At 36.1% G+C, this 16,020-nt stretch overlaps 1 protein-coding gene across 11 annotated transcripts in view; it reads left to right on the forward strand.

Moving 5' to 3' along the window:
- GRIA4 (glutamate ionotropic receptor AMPA type subunit 4) overlaps positions 1-16,020 on the forward strand; it is a 678,364-nt gene that overhangs the window by 575,949 nt on the left and 86,395 nt on the right. For 10 of the 11 annotated variants that reach the window (XM_027563975.1, XM_027563974.1, XM_027563977.1 and 7 more), the window contains 3 exons: positions 6,513-6,671; positions 13,924-14,091; positions 15,906-16,010. In XM_027563975.1, coding sequence (XP_027419776.1) covers positions 6,513-6,671; positions 13,924-14,091; positions 15,906-16,010 — 432 coding nt within the window. The remainder of the gene's footprint in view (positions 1-6,512; positions 6,672-13,923; positions 14,092-15,905; positions 16,011-16,020) is intronic. The other variant, XM_027563976.1, reaches the window with a different exon arrangement.

Here is a 16,020-nt window from a genome sequence, read left to right on the forward strand (position 1 = left end):
GGATCGGATACCATGATCTTTGTCTTTTGAATATTGAGTTTAAAGCCAGATTTTCACTCTCCTCTTTCACATTCATCAAGAGGTTCTTTAGTTCTTCTTCACTTTCTGCCATAAGGGTGGTGTCATTTGCATATCTGAGGTTATAGATATTTCTCCCAGCAATCTTGATTCCAGCTTGTCCTTCATCCAGTCCAGCATTTCTCATTATGTACTCTGTATATAAGTTAAATAAGCAGGGTGACAATATACAGCCTTGATGTACTCCTTTCCCAATTTTGAACCCGCCTGTTGTTCCATGTCCAGTTCTAACTGTTGCTTCTAGACCTGCATACAGATTTCTCAAGAAGCAGGTAAGGTGGTCTGGTATTCCAATCTATTGAAGAATTTTCCACAGTTTGTGCTGGAAACTGTTTGTTCCACAGTTCCACAATATCATGTCCTTAAAAACTAAAACTTACTTAGTCATCAAAGTAACCTTCCATGAAAACTGCTTTCCAGTCTATAGCCTATCGATCTTCTATATGAAATTAGTTTAAAATATGAAAGAAAAAATATTGCCTATACTCAAATAGACACAGCTAAAGTTAACTGAGTCACCTACTATTCTTTAGATTATATCTAAAAGAAGCTTATAATCAGATGTGGTAATCTTTTTTCCTTTACCTTCAGCATAACAACAGAATGGAATCAGAGAAATGTAAACTATTATTTATCAGTCAGGCTTTACATCACATGATTTTTCTGAAGGCTGCAGCTTCGCCTGTATGTATTGTACCTGTGGGAAAACTCTATCAAAAAAAAAAAAAAAAAAAACTTGGCAGGTACTCTATTTCACCAACCCCTAAAATAAAATAATAATGTTATCAGTTAGCAACTAATGCAATAGTTGAATCACTGTAGCTTTTGGAAAATTGAAATTATTTGCCTATCTCTGGGTCTGCCCTATCTTCTTCTTTATGAACAAATGTTCAACTGACATTTAACTAGCTAGAGATTGATAGTGTTTTTCCAGTTTCAAAATCATATATTTGATTTCTGGTGTCTATTTTCCTTCCCAGTAAAATGAGAATATTACTGATGAACTGTCAAATCAGCTAGCATATAATTGACATGAAATAATATTTATTGACTTAATTAATTAACAATAGCCATTATTTACTAAACTCAAACCACATGTGCTAGCTGTATTAGCATTATCATTCTTATTTTGCATGTGGGAAACCTAAGGCTAGAAAGTTACAGAAATGGGAGTCAGAGCCTGGATTGCTTTCTACAGTATCTCCCTGCCTCTCCTAGGAATATTATGATAAATATCAAAATTGAAAACACATGAAAAGTGAAAGTGAAAGTTACTCAGTCGTGCCCAACTCTTTACAGTCCATGGAATTCTCCAGGCCAGAATACTGGAGTGGGTAGCCATTCCCTTCTCCAGGGGATCTTCACAACCCAGGGATCGAACCCAGATCTCCCACATTGCAGGCGGATTCTTTACCAGCTGAGCCACAAGGGAAGCCCTATATCTTCAAGGGAAAACACATATTTGTGTAAAAATATGTGTATACCTGTGGCGGATTCATGTTGATATATGGCAAAACCAATACAATATTGTAAAGTTAAAAAAATAAAATAAAGGAAAAAAATTTTTAAAGAACTTAAAAAAATGAAAAAAAAATACACAAGAGCATAATTTTTAAAAGGCAAAGTTGAGAATCTTTTGGTTCTAATATGTATTTGCTGGGAGATCTTGAATAGTTTTGCTTTAACCCACTGACATGTGGCTTCCTTATTTGTAACATAGGATATATCTCATAAGTTTGTTGTGAGAATTAGATTGATAATCAGTGGAATGTGCTTACCACAATGCCTGATACATAATCAGCCCAGCATTAATATTAACTATGAATACACACTCTGGGTCTTTCATTGTCCCTTAGTTGCCAGTAACCAGACAGTAACATGTATATATTGGCTAGTAAGAAATTCCTCTTTGTTATTAAAATAAAAAAACAGAGAAGTTTCCAAAATCATGGCTGAGACACATGCAACAGGATAAGTAACACTAGGTCTTCTTCTTCTCCTTGATTTCTACTATAACTGTAGGGTCACTGCTGCATAATTTATGTTGACCAAAAAAAGGAAAAAGATAAACTTTTTCTCAAGACTACTGAATCAAATTCACATTTAAAAAAAGATTTCCTAAATACCTAAAGGGGACAAACAGGAAAGCAAGTGCAGATGCTTCAAACTCTGTGGGTGTGTGGTTTACTTTTGCCTGAGTTAATATCTTTGGTTATAATAATTCACTTTTGTAGTATACTTTTTGTATTTTTCCTATAATTGTTTGTTTACAAAATTGGGTGTGTGTTGTGATAAGTTACCTCAAATTTCTAATGGAAAAATAGAGCCAGGTATGGAATACATATATAAAAGATAGAGAGAGAGAGAAATGAGTGATAAACAGATAGATGAGAGAAAGATATAGCTAGAAAATAAATAACTTTTTTCCAGAATTTGTTTAACTTAGTTAACTTCCTCTGAACCAAATGAGGTGACACCTTCCTGTCCACCTTCCTCGCTCCACCTGCTGGGACTTGTATTTTTCCCTACCACACATAAATGGCTTATAGCTCTCTTATCCACTGCCATTTCCCAGAACTATGAGGACTGTAGTGACTGATATAATCAAAGCTTTCACCCTCTTTGTCTTAAAGTACTATCTCTATCTTCTTTTAAGCCACTTTGTAACTAAGCTGAACCTCCGTGAAGTGTTACACATCACAGACTCAGAGTACCATAAAATCTTAATATAAGACACATTTTCACATAAGACACGTATCTGCTTAGGTGTCTTATATTTGATGCATTTCATTCATCTCCTGAATCCTCCTCCATGCTTCATAAAAGGCACTCAGAGGCATTTCAGAAATACTGATACTTGTTAAATTCAGTTGAACTAAACTAGAAACATTTATATCTTTTTCTCATGTGTTATATTTTTTAATTGAAATATACTTGATTTGTAATGCGTTAGTTTCAGATGTAGAGAAAAGTTATTCAGTTATACACATACTCATGTGTGTGTATATATGTATTTATATATATATTCTTTTTCAGATTATTTTCCATTATAGATTATTAAAAAATATTGAATGTAGTTCCCTATTATATATGTTCAGTTCAGTTCAGTTGCTCAGTCGTGTCCCACTCTTTGCAACTCCATGAATCTCAGCACACCAGGCCTCCCTGTCCATCACCAACTCCCGGAGTTCACTCAGACTCACTTCCATCAAGTCAATGATGCCATCCAGCCATCTCATCTTCTGTCATCCCCTTCTCCTCCTGCCCCCAATCCTTCTCAGCATCAGAGTCTTTTCCAATGAGTCAACTCTTCGCATGAGGTGGCCAAAGTACTGGAGTTTCAGCTTTAGCATCATTCCCTCCAAAGAAATCCCAGGGCTGATCTTCTTCAGAATGGGCTGGTTGTATCTCCTTGCAGTCCAAGGGACTCTCAAGAGTCTTCTCCAACACCACAGTTCGAAAGCATCAATTCTTTGGCGCTGCTGGGAGAAATATCAATAACCTCAGATATGCAGATGACACCACCCTTATGGCAGAAAGTGAAGAGGAACTCAAAAGCCTCTTGATGAAAGTGAAAGTGGAGAGTGAAAAAGTTGGCTTAAAGCTCAACATTCAGAAAATGAAGATCATGGCATCCAGTCCCATCACTTCATGGGAAATAGATGGGGAAACTGGAAACAGTGGCAGACTTTATTTTGGGGGGCTCCAAAATCACTGCAGATGGTGACTGCAGCCATGAAATTAAAAGACGCTTACTCCTTGGAAGGAAAGTTATGTCCAACCTAGATAGCATATTGAAAAGCAGAGACATTACTTTGCCAACAAAGGTCCGTCTAGTCAAGGCTATGGTTTCTCCAGTGGTTATGTATGGATGTGAGAGTTGGACTGTGAAGAAGGCTGAGTGCTGAAGAATTGATGCTTTTGAACTGTGTTGTTGGAGAAGACTCTTGAGAGTCCGTTGGACTGCAAGAAGATCCAACCAATCCATTCTGAAGAAGATCAGCCCTGGGATTCCTTTGCATATTGTTTATCTATTTTGTATGTAGTAGTATATATTTGTTAATCCCAAATTCTTAATTTATCCTTCCCACCTCTCCCCCTTTAATAAACAGAAATTTGCTTCCTGTGTCTGTTAAGTCTGTTTTGTAAATGAATTAATTTGTATTATTTTATTCTAATTCCACATACAAGTGATATCATATGATATTTGTCCTTCTCTGTCTGACAATTCATTTAATATGATAATCTCTAGGCCCATCCATGTTGCTGCATGCATTAATTATATTGGGGTTGAGCAATATTTCATAATGTGTATATGCCATATCTTCTTTATTCACTCATTTGTTGATGAACATTTAGGTTGTTTCCATGTCTTGGCTATTGTAAATAGTGCTACCACGAACACTGGTGTGCAGATGTCTTCTCAAATTAGAATTTTCTCCAGATACATGCCCAAGAGTAGAACTGCTGAATCATATGGCAACTCTATTTTTAGTTTTTTAAGGAACTGCCATACTGTTCTCGGTAGTGGTTATACCAATGTACATTCCCATCAAACAGTGTCAGAGGGCTCCCTTTCCTCCACATCCTTACCAGCATTTATTATTTGTAGAGTTTTTGAAGATGTCTATTTTGACTTGTGTGAGGTGATCCCTCATTGTGATTTTGATTTGCATTTCTCTAATGATAAGCAATGTTGAGCATTTTTCATGTGCTTTTTGACCATCTGAATGTCTTCTTTGGAAAAATGTCAATATAATTCTTCTGCCCATTTTTTTTTTTTGATTGGGTTGTTTGTCTTTATGATATTAAGCTGTATGAGCACTTGTATTAAGTCCTTCTCAGTCACATCATTTGCAAATATTTTCTTCCACCCTGTAGGTTGCCTTTTTATTTTGTTCATGATTTCCTTTGCTGCTCAAAAGTTTTTAAATTTGATTAGTTCCAATTTGTTTATCTTTGCTTTTATTTTTTTGGCTTTGGGAAGCTGACGAAGGGAATAGTGCTCAATTTATGTCAGAGATGGTTTTGCCTATGTTTTCTTCTGGGAGTTATATGGCATCAGGTCTTGTATTTAAATCTTTAAGCCATTCTGAGTTTATATTTATGTATGGTGTGAGGACATGTTCTTATATCATTGATTTATATGCAGCTGTCCAGCTTTCCCAAACCACTTGCTGAAGAGATTGACTTCCTTTTCTCCATTATGTAGTCTTGCCTCCCTCATTGAAGATTAACTGACTGTAGGTTGTGTTGGATTTTTTCTGGGTTCTCTATTCTGTTCCATTAACCCATATGTCTGTTTTTGTGCCAAGATCATGCTGTTTTGATTACTGTAGCTTTATATTACTATCTGAAGTATGATTCAGTTAGGCCTCCACCATTGTTCTTTTTCTTCAAGATTGCTTTTTAATTCTGGGTCTTTTATGGCTCCATATAAATTTTAGGATTATTCATTCTAGTTCTGTGAAAAATGTCATAGTTATTTGATAAGGATCTCATTAAATCTGTATATTACTTTAGGTAGTTGGCCATTTTAATAGTATTAACTCTTCCAATCTAAAGGCATGGGTTATTTTTCTATTTCTTTGAATCATCTTCAGTTTCCTTTATCATTGTTTTATAGATCTTAGCATTTAAGTCTTTCACCTCTGTGGTGAAGTTTATGCCTAGGTATTTTAAGTTTTTTTGATGTATCTAATAATTGTTTTACATTCACTTTCTGATATGTATTATTAGTATTAAAAATTCAGCAGATTTCTGTATGTTAATCTTGTATCCTATTACCATGCTAAATTTTTTATCAGTTCTAGTAGTTTTTCTGTGGAATCTTTAGAGTTTTCTATATATAATATCATGTCATCTGCAGATAATAACAACTTTACCTTTTCCCTATTAATTTGAATAAAATTTTGTTTCTTTTTCTTGTCTAATTGCTGTGGCTAGGACTTTCAAAAGTATGTTGAATAGAAGAGGTGACAGTGGGCATCTTTGTTTTATTCCAAATTTTAGCGAGAAGGTTTTCAGCTTTTCACCATTGAATATTATGTTGACTGTGGGTTTGTCACAAATAGCTTTTATTATATTGATATATGTTTCCATTATATCCACTTTGATGGGAATATTTATCATGAGTAGATAGTGAATTTTGTCAAATGTTTTTTTTTTCTATATCTGTGGAGATGATCACGTGATTTTTGTCTTTTTTTGGTGTTGATGTGGTGTCATGCATTAGATTTTGAATGACAGAGTTTAACAGCTAAATTGACATAATTGTTATTATGTCAATATTTACATAATCTTCCAGTTGTTTAAAGCCACCACTTTTAAATAATATTGGTTATCAATTCATGTTAACATTGAGGAGCCAAAATGTTAGCTATTAACTCCAATAATTAACTAAGCTTAATAAACTGTCATACTGATTTTTATAGGGATTCAAGGATATTTCTCTTGAGAGATTTATACATGGTGGAGCCAATGTTACAGGATTCCAGTTGGTAGATTTTAACACACCTATGGTGACCAAATTAATGGATCGCTGGAAGAAATTAGATCAGAGAGAATATCCAGGATCTGAGACACCTCCAAAGGTATTTGTTTGTTTTTATCTTATGTATTTTTAGTACTTTATAAAATTTAAGGTAGAAAGTTCATTATGCAGTTCTTCTAGTAATATTTTGTCAGGCACAGTGTGGCATGGGGCAGAAATATTTTGTCACTATTTGTCACACAAATCAATATTTTCTAAATTTTTATATTTTATGGAGGAGATGTTAGCCATTTGCTCAACTAGTTTATTATTATTATTAATTTGCATATGAATGTCCCTGAATAAATTATATATTTTTAAAATTATTTCAAATGTGAATAACTACTAGTAACTATTCCACTCAGAAAACAACTATATTTGCAAAATGATTTACAATAAGTAAGGAAAGTGGTAAAAAAAAAATGTAAAATATATAGCTTCTGCAAAATTCCTCTTTCAAATTAACAGTAAAATGTCAGATTGTTTAATTTTATCTGACAGACATTGCAGAAGTATGTTATTGATATTTGCAAATTTATGATAAATTTCTGATCATAAGCACATTTTTTTCTCTCCTGAAAAGCTAAATTCCTTCGATATCATGTAGATAATGGCATAATGTTTCTTAAACTCTAACTTAGTGGTTTTGAGCTTCTCCATAATAATATATTGAGTCGGTAATGCCATCTGACTCAATGGGCATGAGTTTGAGTAAACTTCAGGAGTTGGTGATGGACAGGGAGGCCTGGTGTGCTGCAGTCCATGGGATTGTAAAGAGTCGGACATGACTGAGCGACTGAACTGAACTGAACTGATAATAAGACATCATCATTTAAACAACTTTTACTAATCTCTCATTGACAGTGTATTCAGGTAAAAAGTTTCAAACATAATTTGGAAATTCAAGCCTAGAAAACTATAATCTATGGAAGAGAATCTCAGTTCTTCCAGCTTTGTCAATTTCCTCTGTGTAGTATAGCAGTTTAGCTAGTCATACCATTTTCATTACTTTCAAAAGAAAGCATTTAATGAGTATCCACTATGTGTCAAGCACTATAGTCCACCCTCTGATTTTACAAATTTCTAAATGCAAGATATTAAATGGTATGTTAATTGATTGTCCTTGAGTCAAGGACCAGATTTGTGAAATGTTTGCCCAGGAATAAGTTGTGAACTCCTTGAGCCTTAGACAAGTACATTGTCCACTATATTGCACCACTTTGCAAGCTTCAGTTCAGTTCAGTTACTCAGTCGTGTCCAACTCTTTGCGACCCCATGAATCGCAGCACGCCAGGCCTCCCTGTCCATCACCAACTTCCAGGGTTCACTCAGACTCATGTCCATTGAGTCAGTGATGCCATCCAGCCATCTCATCCTCTGTCGTCCCCTTCTCCTCCTGCTCCCAATCCCTCCCGGCATCAGAGTCTTTTCCAATGAGTCAACTCTTCGCATGAGGTGGCCAAAGTACTGGAGTTTCAGCTTTAGCATCATTCCTTCCAAAGAAATCCCAGGACTGATCTCTTCAGAATGGACTGGTTGTATCTCCTTGCAGTCCAAGGGACTCTCAAGAGTCTTCTCCAACACCACAGTTCAAAAGCATCAATTCTTCGGCGCTCAGCTTTCTTCACAGTCCAACTCTCACATCCATACATGACCACAGGAAAAACCATAGCATTGACTAGACGGACCTTTGTTGGCAAGTAATGTCTCTGTTTTTGAATATGCTATCTAGGTTGGTCGTAACTTTCCTTCCAAGGAGTAAGCGTCTTTTAATTTCATGGCTGCAGTCATCATCTGCAGTGATTTTGGAGCCCCCCAAAAATAAAGTCTGACACTGTTTCCACTGCTTCCCCATCTATTTCCCATGAAGTGATGGGACCGGATGCCATGATCTTCATTTTCTGAATGTTGAGCTTTAAGCCAACTTTTTCACTCTCCACTTTCACTTTCATCAAGAGGTTTTTTAGTTCCTCTTCACTTTCTGCCATAAGAGTGGTGTCATCTGCATATCTGAGTTTATTGATATTTCTCCCGGCAATCTTGATTCCAGCTTGTGTTTCTTCCAGTCCAGCATTTCTCATGATGTACTCTGCATAGAAGTTAAATAAGCAGGGTGACAATATACAGCCTTGACATACTCCTTTTCCTATTTGGAACCAGTCTATGGAAGCATATTAAAAAGCAAAAATGCCTTCAAGATAAAAAGAAACTTAAGAAGTCGTTCAGTCTGCTTTTTCTTCAAGCTGGCTTAGAGGAAAATTATCCCAAAGGCTCAATTATTTCAAATACTAACACACAAGGAAAAACAAGCATCAAGCTTCCTTCCAAACTCATCGGAATAATTTCCTTTACAGCATGTTCTTCTCATTCTTCATCAGTGTATGTAGAGACAGTTTTGCCCTTCTCTTTCTTCTCTTTCTTCCTCACATATTTTTCAGCTATTTTTTTAATCTCAGCATTTCTTCTGTAAACCATTTCTTCAAGTCCTTGTTATCCTTAGAGTTTTAGTATCTATAATGGGCTTCAAACTTCTTGGCAGTGTGTTGTAGTTCCTTGTAACTGTTTTTTTGTTTTTTTGTTTTTTCCAGTGATAATATGTAATAATATTTGTCCACTGTGGTCCTTCTGTCCAGATATACTGGTGTGGTTATTCCTTCCTTCTCTTGCCTTTAGCCTATCACAAGGTGTACTATTTGATAATCTCCAACCAGACTTATCTATGTCATAGCTTTGGGCACTTTGTTTTATCTTTCACAGCTGTCTTAGTATGCTAGGTATCCAGTGACCATTTAATAAATACATGTAGTCAGTTCTTATTATTTATGGTAGTTACATTCTATAGAGCTGCCATGAACACTGAATGAGCAAATATTGAGCCTTTACTTCTAGGGAAAATTACAAAGTTAGGTACAACAGTTTTGTCAACCAATCAACACTTACACTTTGTTATATGTGTGTTTCTGTTTGAACATATGTTATTTAAGATATTGTCGATCAATTAATATTAATTGAATTCACAGTCAGTAGCACCATAACTCAAGCCTGAACAAACTTTATTGAACATATATTTTTTCTATAAAGCACATCACAGCCTTCTTTCACTCAGGAACACTAGACAGGACTTTAACACTACACCTTTGGGACATCTGTGTAGGCTTCCCATGTGGCACTAGTGGTAAAGATCCTTCCTGCCCATGCAGGAGACATTAGACACATGAGTTTGATCCCTGGGTCAGAAAGATTCCCAGTAGGAGGAAATGGCCACCCACTCCAGCATTCTCGCCTAGAGAATCCCATGGTCAGAGGAGCCTAGTGGGCTACAGTTTATGGGGTTGCAAAGAGTAGCACAGGACTGAAGTGACTTCACACACATGTAGTTGTCACTGTTCCTAGCCAGTGTCTAGCACACTTTTCAAAGAACTCTCAGATATAATATGAAATTTTATCCTCACAACTACACAGAAAATAGTAATTATTTTATTTTATTTTGTTCTGTTTTGTGCTTTGTAACCGGAAAACATACTACACATTTCCTTAAAAGTATGAATAGAATTAGAATTCATGTAGTTCTTTCTTCTCAAAACCTAGACCCCTGTTACTGCACTATGATTCCACCAAAGTATACCTTTTTATATACAATCTTTGATAAACAGAATTCATCCCATCATTCTAATCACTGCCTAAAGCAATAAATAGCTCTAGGTCAACACTTAGTTTCAGTTAGTGTTAGTTGCTCAGTCATGTCCAACTCTTTGCCATCCCATGGACTGTAGCCCACCAGACTCCTCAGCCCATGGAATTCTCCAGGCAAGAATACTGGAGCAGATTGCCATTTCCTTCTCCAGGAGATCTTCCCAACCCAGGGATCGAACCCAGATCTCCCTCATTTTAGGCAGATTCTTTACCATCTGAGCTACCAGGGAAGTGCTGCCTTACCTCCAAAATGAAGAGTATGTTTAATAAGAATTTCTAAATGCCATCTAGAAATTTATGGGCACATGTGCCCATAAATATGATTTATTGGACTTTAGCACAATAGGACACATATAAAATAATGAAATCCTTTTAAAAAGTAAACCAATTTTAACTACTGCTTCTTTCAATTTATCAGCTCTATGAGCTGTCAAAAGGCTTTGCCACTGGCTAAATATCCACTTTGCTCTGCTCCAGTCTGTACGATATCTGTTCTCTTTTGTAGTTCACTTGTTTCATAAAAATGAATGGACTTTTTAAACACAGCAAGTGCTTTTGCTTTTTTGGTGTCATATCTTCTCAGCTTTTTTCTCCCATTTAGAAAAGCAACAATAGCTTTCTTTTTTTCTCTCTTGATCCTAAAATGCTAGCATTGCTTTTTTTTTTTTTCTTTATTCATCAATGCTTGTTTTTATTTTCTTGCCATCCAAAAAGATTATTTGATGGCTTTCTCTACACAAAAGTATGCTGGTCCAGGCAGGGGAGGAGGTATACCCATTTTCGGTTAAGTTTCTTAATTTTCATCAACCATGCCACTCCAATTATGAGTGAGTATGCTTATCTTTAAGTCCATTTTTTTCATATCCTTGAAGAATATATAGCAAGACTTATAATTTATATGTCACATATAAATCTTTCTGATGAAGCTTTAATTAAATTCTTTACCATTGAAAAGTTCTTTGTTAGAGTTTGTATTCTTTATCTTATCCATATCTCAGTCCTTCCCTGGAAAACTGATTGCTATACTTAATAGTCATATTGCCTAAGTTTACTTTCTACAATTTAAATTTCTAATGATTTTTCTTAATTTATAAGCAGCAAATCAAGATCATCTCCCATGTTCCATGTCACAAAACTACCCTTAGTATAAGCTCAGAATGTGTTAATCATATAGAATTGTGCATATATGAAATTCTTGAAAGAGAAAATGTAGTTTTTCATCATGATCAGTGGTTGATGCTCTGCCACACTTCAAGAAAATTGTACGATATTTTTCATATGATTAGGAATTCTGTAAACAGACTTTACAAGTATTCCCTGTTCTCTTAATTTTCAGATTAAACAAACCACATTTTTTTCTCAGTTTTTCTTCATTTTCTCTGTTAACCTTAATAATCTTTTCCTGAGATTATTTCTTTTTTCTCAAAGAGAAGCACAGGAGATCATCAGGAAACAGATGATCTATATTTCATTTCTCCACTTTGATCCTATGTTACAATAGAAACTTAGAGAAATGATCTAACCTTCCTAAGCACACTCTGCAGGCATGGGCATAACAGTACTCACGTTTATTTAGCAACGTGTATATACATTTGATAAATAAGTAGGTGCTACTTCTGGTACCCTATATTTAAAGTAACAATAAGCATTCCCATTCTTTCTTCTGAAAAACTAGACAGAGATATACACTTTAAGTCAAGAAGCATATATGAAATCTAAAGAAAACCTAATGGACATTGAGAGAAGGAAAGAGTGGGATATCCCAGCCCTCCTGAGGCTCACCCACAGCAAGAGACTGCAAGGTAGATTGTAGAAATACTGCATTTAGCCCTTTTAAAAAAAATACATTAGCTGTTTCTACTTGGACACAATAGAAAGACCTCACCTAGAGGGCTTGCTTCTCCCAACTGATGGAAAACTGTGCAATAGAATTTCTATTTTACAGAGTGTATTTTCTCCTTTTTAAAATCATAGTGGTAAGAACTGATATACAGTCTTTGTAATAAAGCAAAAGCAGAAATTTCTGTAGCTAGAGGAAATTAATTAAAGTTAAATTAAAGTAATTTAATTTAAGGGGAAGTTAAATTAAGGGCAGTAATTTATCTGCTTTTCAGACTGCATGGTACTTTATGTCATAAACCCACATCAGTCAGTCAGTTCAGTCGCTCATTCATGTCTGACTCTTTGTGATCCCATGAATTGCAGCATGCCAGGCCTCCCTGTCCATCATCAACTCCCAGAGTTCACTCAAACTCATGTCCATCAAGTCCGGGATGCCATCCAGCCATCTCATCCTCTGTCGTCCCCTTTTCCTCCTGCCCCCAACCCCTCCCAAACTCAGGGTCTTTTCCAATGAGTCAACTCTTCGCATGAGGTGGCCAAAGTACTGGAGTTTCAGCTTTAGCATCAGTCCTTCCAAAGAACACCCAGGACTAATCTCCTTTAGCAGTCTAAGGGACTCTCAAGAGTCTTCTCCAACACCACAGTTCAAAAGCATCAATTCTTAAGCGCTCAGCTTTCTTCAGAGTCCAACTCTCACATCCATACATGACCACTGGAAAAAGCACAGCCTTGACTAGATGGACCTTTGTTGGCAAAGTAATGTCTCTGCTTTTCAGTATGCTATCTAGGTTGGTCATAATTTTCCTGCCAAGGAGTAAGTATCTTTTAATTTCATGGCTGCAGTCACCATCTGCAGTGATTTTGGAACCCAAAAAAATAAAGTCTGCCACTCTTTCCACTGCTTCCCCGTCTATTTCCCATGAAGTGGTGGGACCAGATGCCATGATCTTCATTTTCTGAATGTTGAGCTTTAAACCAACTTTTTCCACTCTCCTCTTTCATTTTCATCAAGAGGCTTTTTAGTTCCTCTTCACTTTCTGCCATAAGGGTGGTGTCATCTGCATATCTGAGGTTATTGATATTTCTCCTGGCAATCTTTATTCCAGCTTGTGCTTCTTCCAGTCCAGTTTTTCTCATGATGTACTCTGCATAGAAGTTAAATAAGCAGGGTGACAATATACAGCCTTGACGTACTCCTTTTCCTATTTGGAACCAATCTGTTGTTCCATGTCCAGTTCTAACTGTTGCTTCCTGACCTGCATACAGATTTCTCAAGAGGTAGGTCAGGTGGTCTGGTATTCCCATCTCTTTCAGAATTTTCCACAGTTTATTGTGATCCACACAGTCAAAGGCTTTGGCATCGTCAATAAAACAGAAATAGATGTTTTTTCTGGAACTCTCTTGCTTTTTCTATGATCCAGCGGATGTTGGCAATTTGATCTCTGGTTCCTCTGCCTTTTCTAAAACCAGCTTAAACATCTGGAAATTCATGGTTCACATATTGCTGAAGCCTGGCTTGGAGAATTTTGAGCATTACTTTACCAGCATGTGAGATGAGTGCAATTGTGCGGTAGTTTGAGCATTCTTTGGCATCGCCTTTCTTTGGGATTGGAATGAAAACTGACCTTTTCCAGTCCTGTGGCCACTGCTGAGTTTTCCAAATTTGCTGGCATATTGAGTCTTTGCAGCCAAAGATAAACCCACATAGTCCCCAGGCAAATCCTAAGGATTGATAAGAATTTAACATTTTACCATTATATTTACTTTAATTTTGTTAGTATACATCTGCTCTGACTTATGATGGAGTCCTTGTGATGGCTGAAACATTCCGAAGTCTCAGAAGACAGAAAATTGATATTTCCAGGAGAGGAAATGCTGGAGATTGTCTGGCAAATCCAGCTGCTCCATGGGGCCAGGGAATTGACATGGAGAGGACACTCAAACAGGTAACTCACAATTTTGTTTATGTTCAGTTTGTTTCACACATGCATGTGTGCTAAGTCACTTCTGTTGTGTCCAACTCTTTGCAGCCCTATGGACTGCAGCCTGCCAGGCTCCAGTGTCCATGGGATTCTCCAGGCAAGAATACTAGAGTGGGTTTCCATGCCCTCCTCCAGGGTATCTTCCCAACCCTGCATTTCTTATGTTTCCTGCATTGGCAGGCAGGTTCTTTACCACTAGAACAACCTGGGAAGCCTTCAATTTATTTCATTGTCCTTTTTAAATGGAGTTTTCAGGAAAACAAAATAATCTATTGGCAAATACCAATATATTACAATTTCCATTTTAATATATTGAGCCATTATCATTTCTGAGGCATTTCTACATAGGATACTGGATAGAATGGTGGAGGTAGTGGTTTAGTGGCTAAGTCATGCCCAACTCTTTGTGAACCCATGGACTGTAGTCTGCCAGAATCCTTTGTCCATGGAATTTCCCAGGCAAGAATACTGGAATGGTTTGCCATTTCTCCCTCCAGGGGATCTTCCCAACAAAGGAATCGAACCCCCGTCTCCTGTTTGGCAGACAGCTAATTTACCACTGAGCCACCTCAGAAGCCCACTAGATAGAATACTGGTGTTTATATGTTATGTAGATGGTTAGCCAGGATAAGCTAGGTTATGTAACAGTAATAAACAACCCCAAGCTTCAGTGGCTTAAAACAACAAAAGAGGATTTCACACTCACAGACACACATCAGATTAGTAGGGACACTCTGCTTTTTATAATCACTTAGGGACACAAGCTGACATAGCAGCTACCATCTTGAATGTAACAAAAGGAAAAGAGTTGTAGGGAGGTTTCTAGTGTATCCCTGTGGCAGATTCATGTTGATGTATGGCAAAACCAATACAATATTGTAAAGTAAAATAAATAAATAAATAAAATGCTTTAGCACTCATTACATCTGTTAACAACGCTTTTGTCAGAAAGAGTCACAGACACCTAGCTAACCAAAAAGTGTCCAAAAAGAACAAGCCCACCGTGGACCCAGAATGAGGAAGAACCTGAAATATTTGGCATACAGTCTTAGTCTACTAATCTACTGACTGCCTCAATAGACCTTCAAATTGTCTTGTAACCTTGGATTAAGTATTTATTTTAGTCTTTTGTAGTTATACTAACACTGTTTTTCAAATGATTACTGTAATATGTGTGTATTTTTAGTAATACATTTTAAATGTTCTGAAATGCCACAGGTTCAGAACATAAGTTTAAATGAATTAAAAGGATTTGGAACAAAGTACACTTGAATATTTTCAAAAATATGTTTATTTTTCTGAATATTTTAAGTTTAACATTAGCAAGGAGAAATATGATCTGCTGTGGTTATCAGGGTTATTTATTATGTGGATGTGTAGATAAAACTGAAAAGTAACTAAAAGGAAACCATGTTTCTATTCTTATAGATAATATTTCAAAATTGAAGAAGTACAATGGAAATGCCATAATAAAAAAAAAATTTATCTTTCAAGTACATAACAGAATCGCTTATATATTTCTTTGATATTCCTCTATCCAATTATTTTTTTAATTTAAATTTATTTATTTTAATTGGAGGCTAATTACTTTACAATACTGTATTGGTTCTATCCAATTCTATCCCAGTAGCTCAAATACTCCATGACTTTTTTAGTGAGTTGCTTACAGATTATAGTTCCACACCCATGCGTAGTCATAAGCCTAGCAGATGAAGTAAAGATTTCTGTAAGTAAAATGGCAAATGATTACATGTGTAGATTTTATTTTTCATTCATAGGTTCAAATTCAAGGACTAACAGGAAATGTTCAATTTGACCACTATGGACGTAGGGTCAATTACACAATGGATGTGTTTGAACTAAAGAGCACGGGACCTAGAAAGGTGAGCCACA

This window comes from Bos indicus x Bos taurus, chromosome 15, assembly GCF_003369695.1.
Source record: "Bos indicus x Bos taurus breed Angus x Brahman F1 hybrid chromosome 15, Bos_hybrid_MaternalHap_v2.0, whole genome shotgun sequence".
NCBI lineage: Eukaryota > Metazoa > Chordata > Mammalia > Artiodactyla > Bovidae > Bos > Bos indicus x Bos taurus.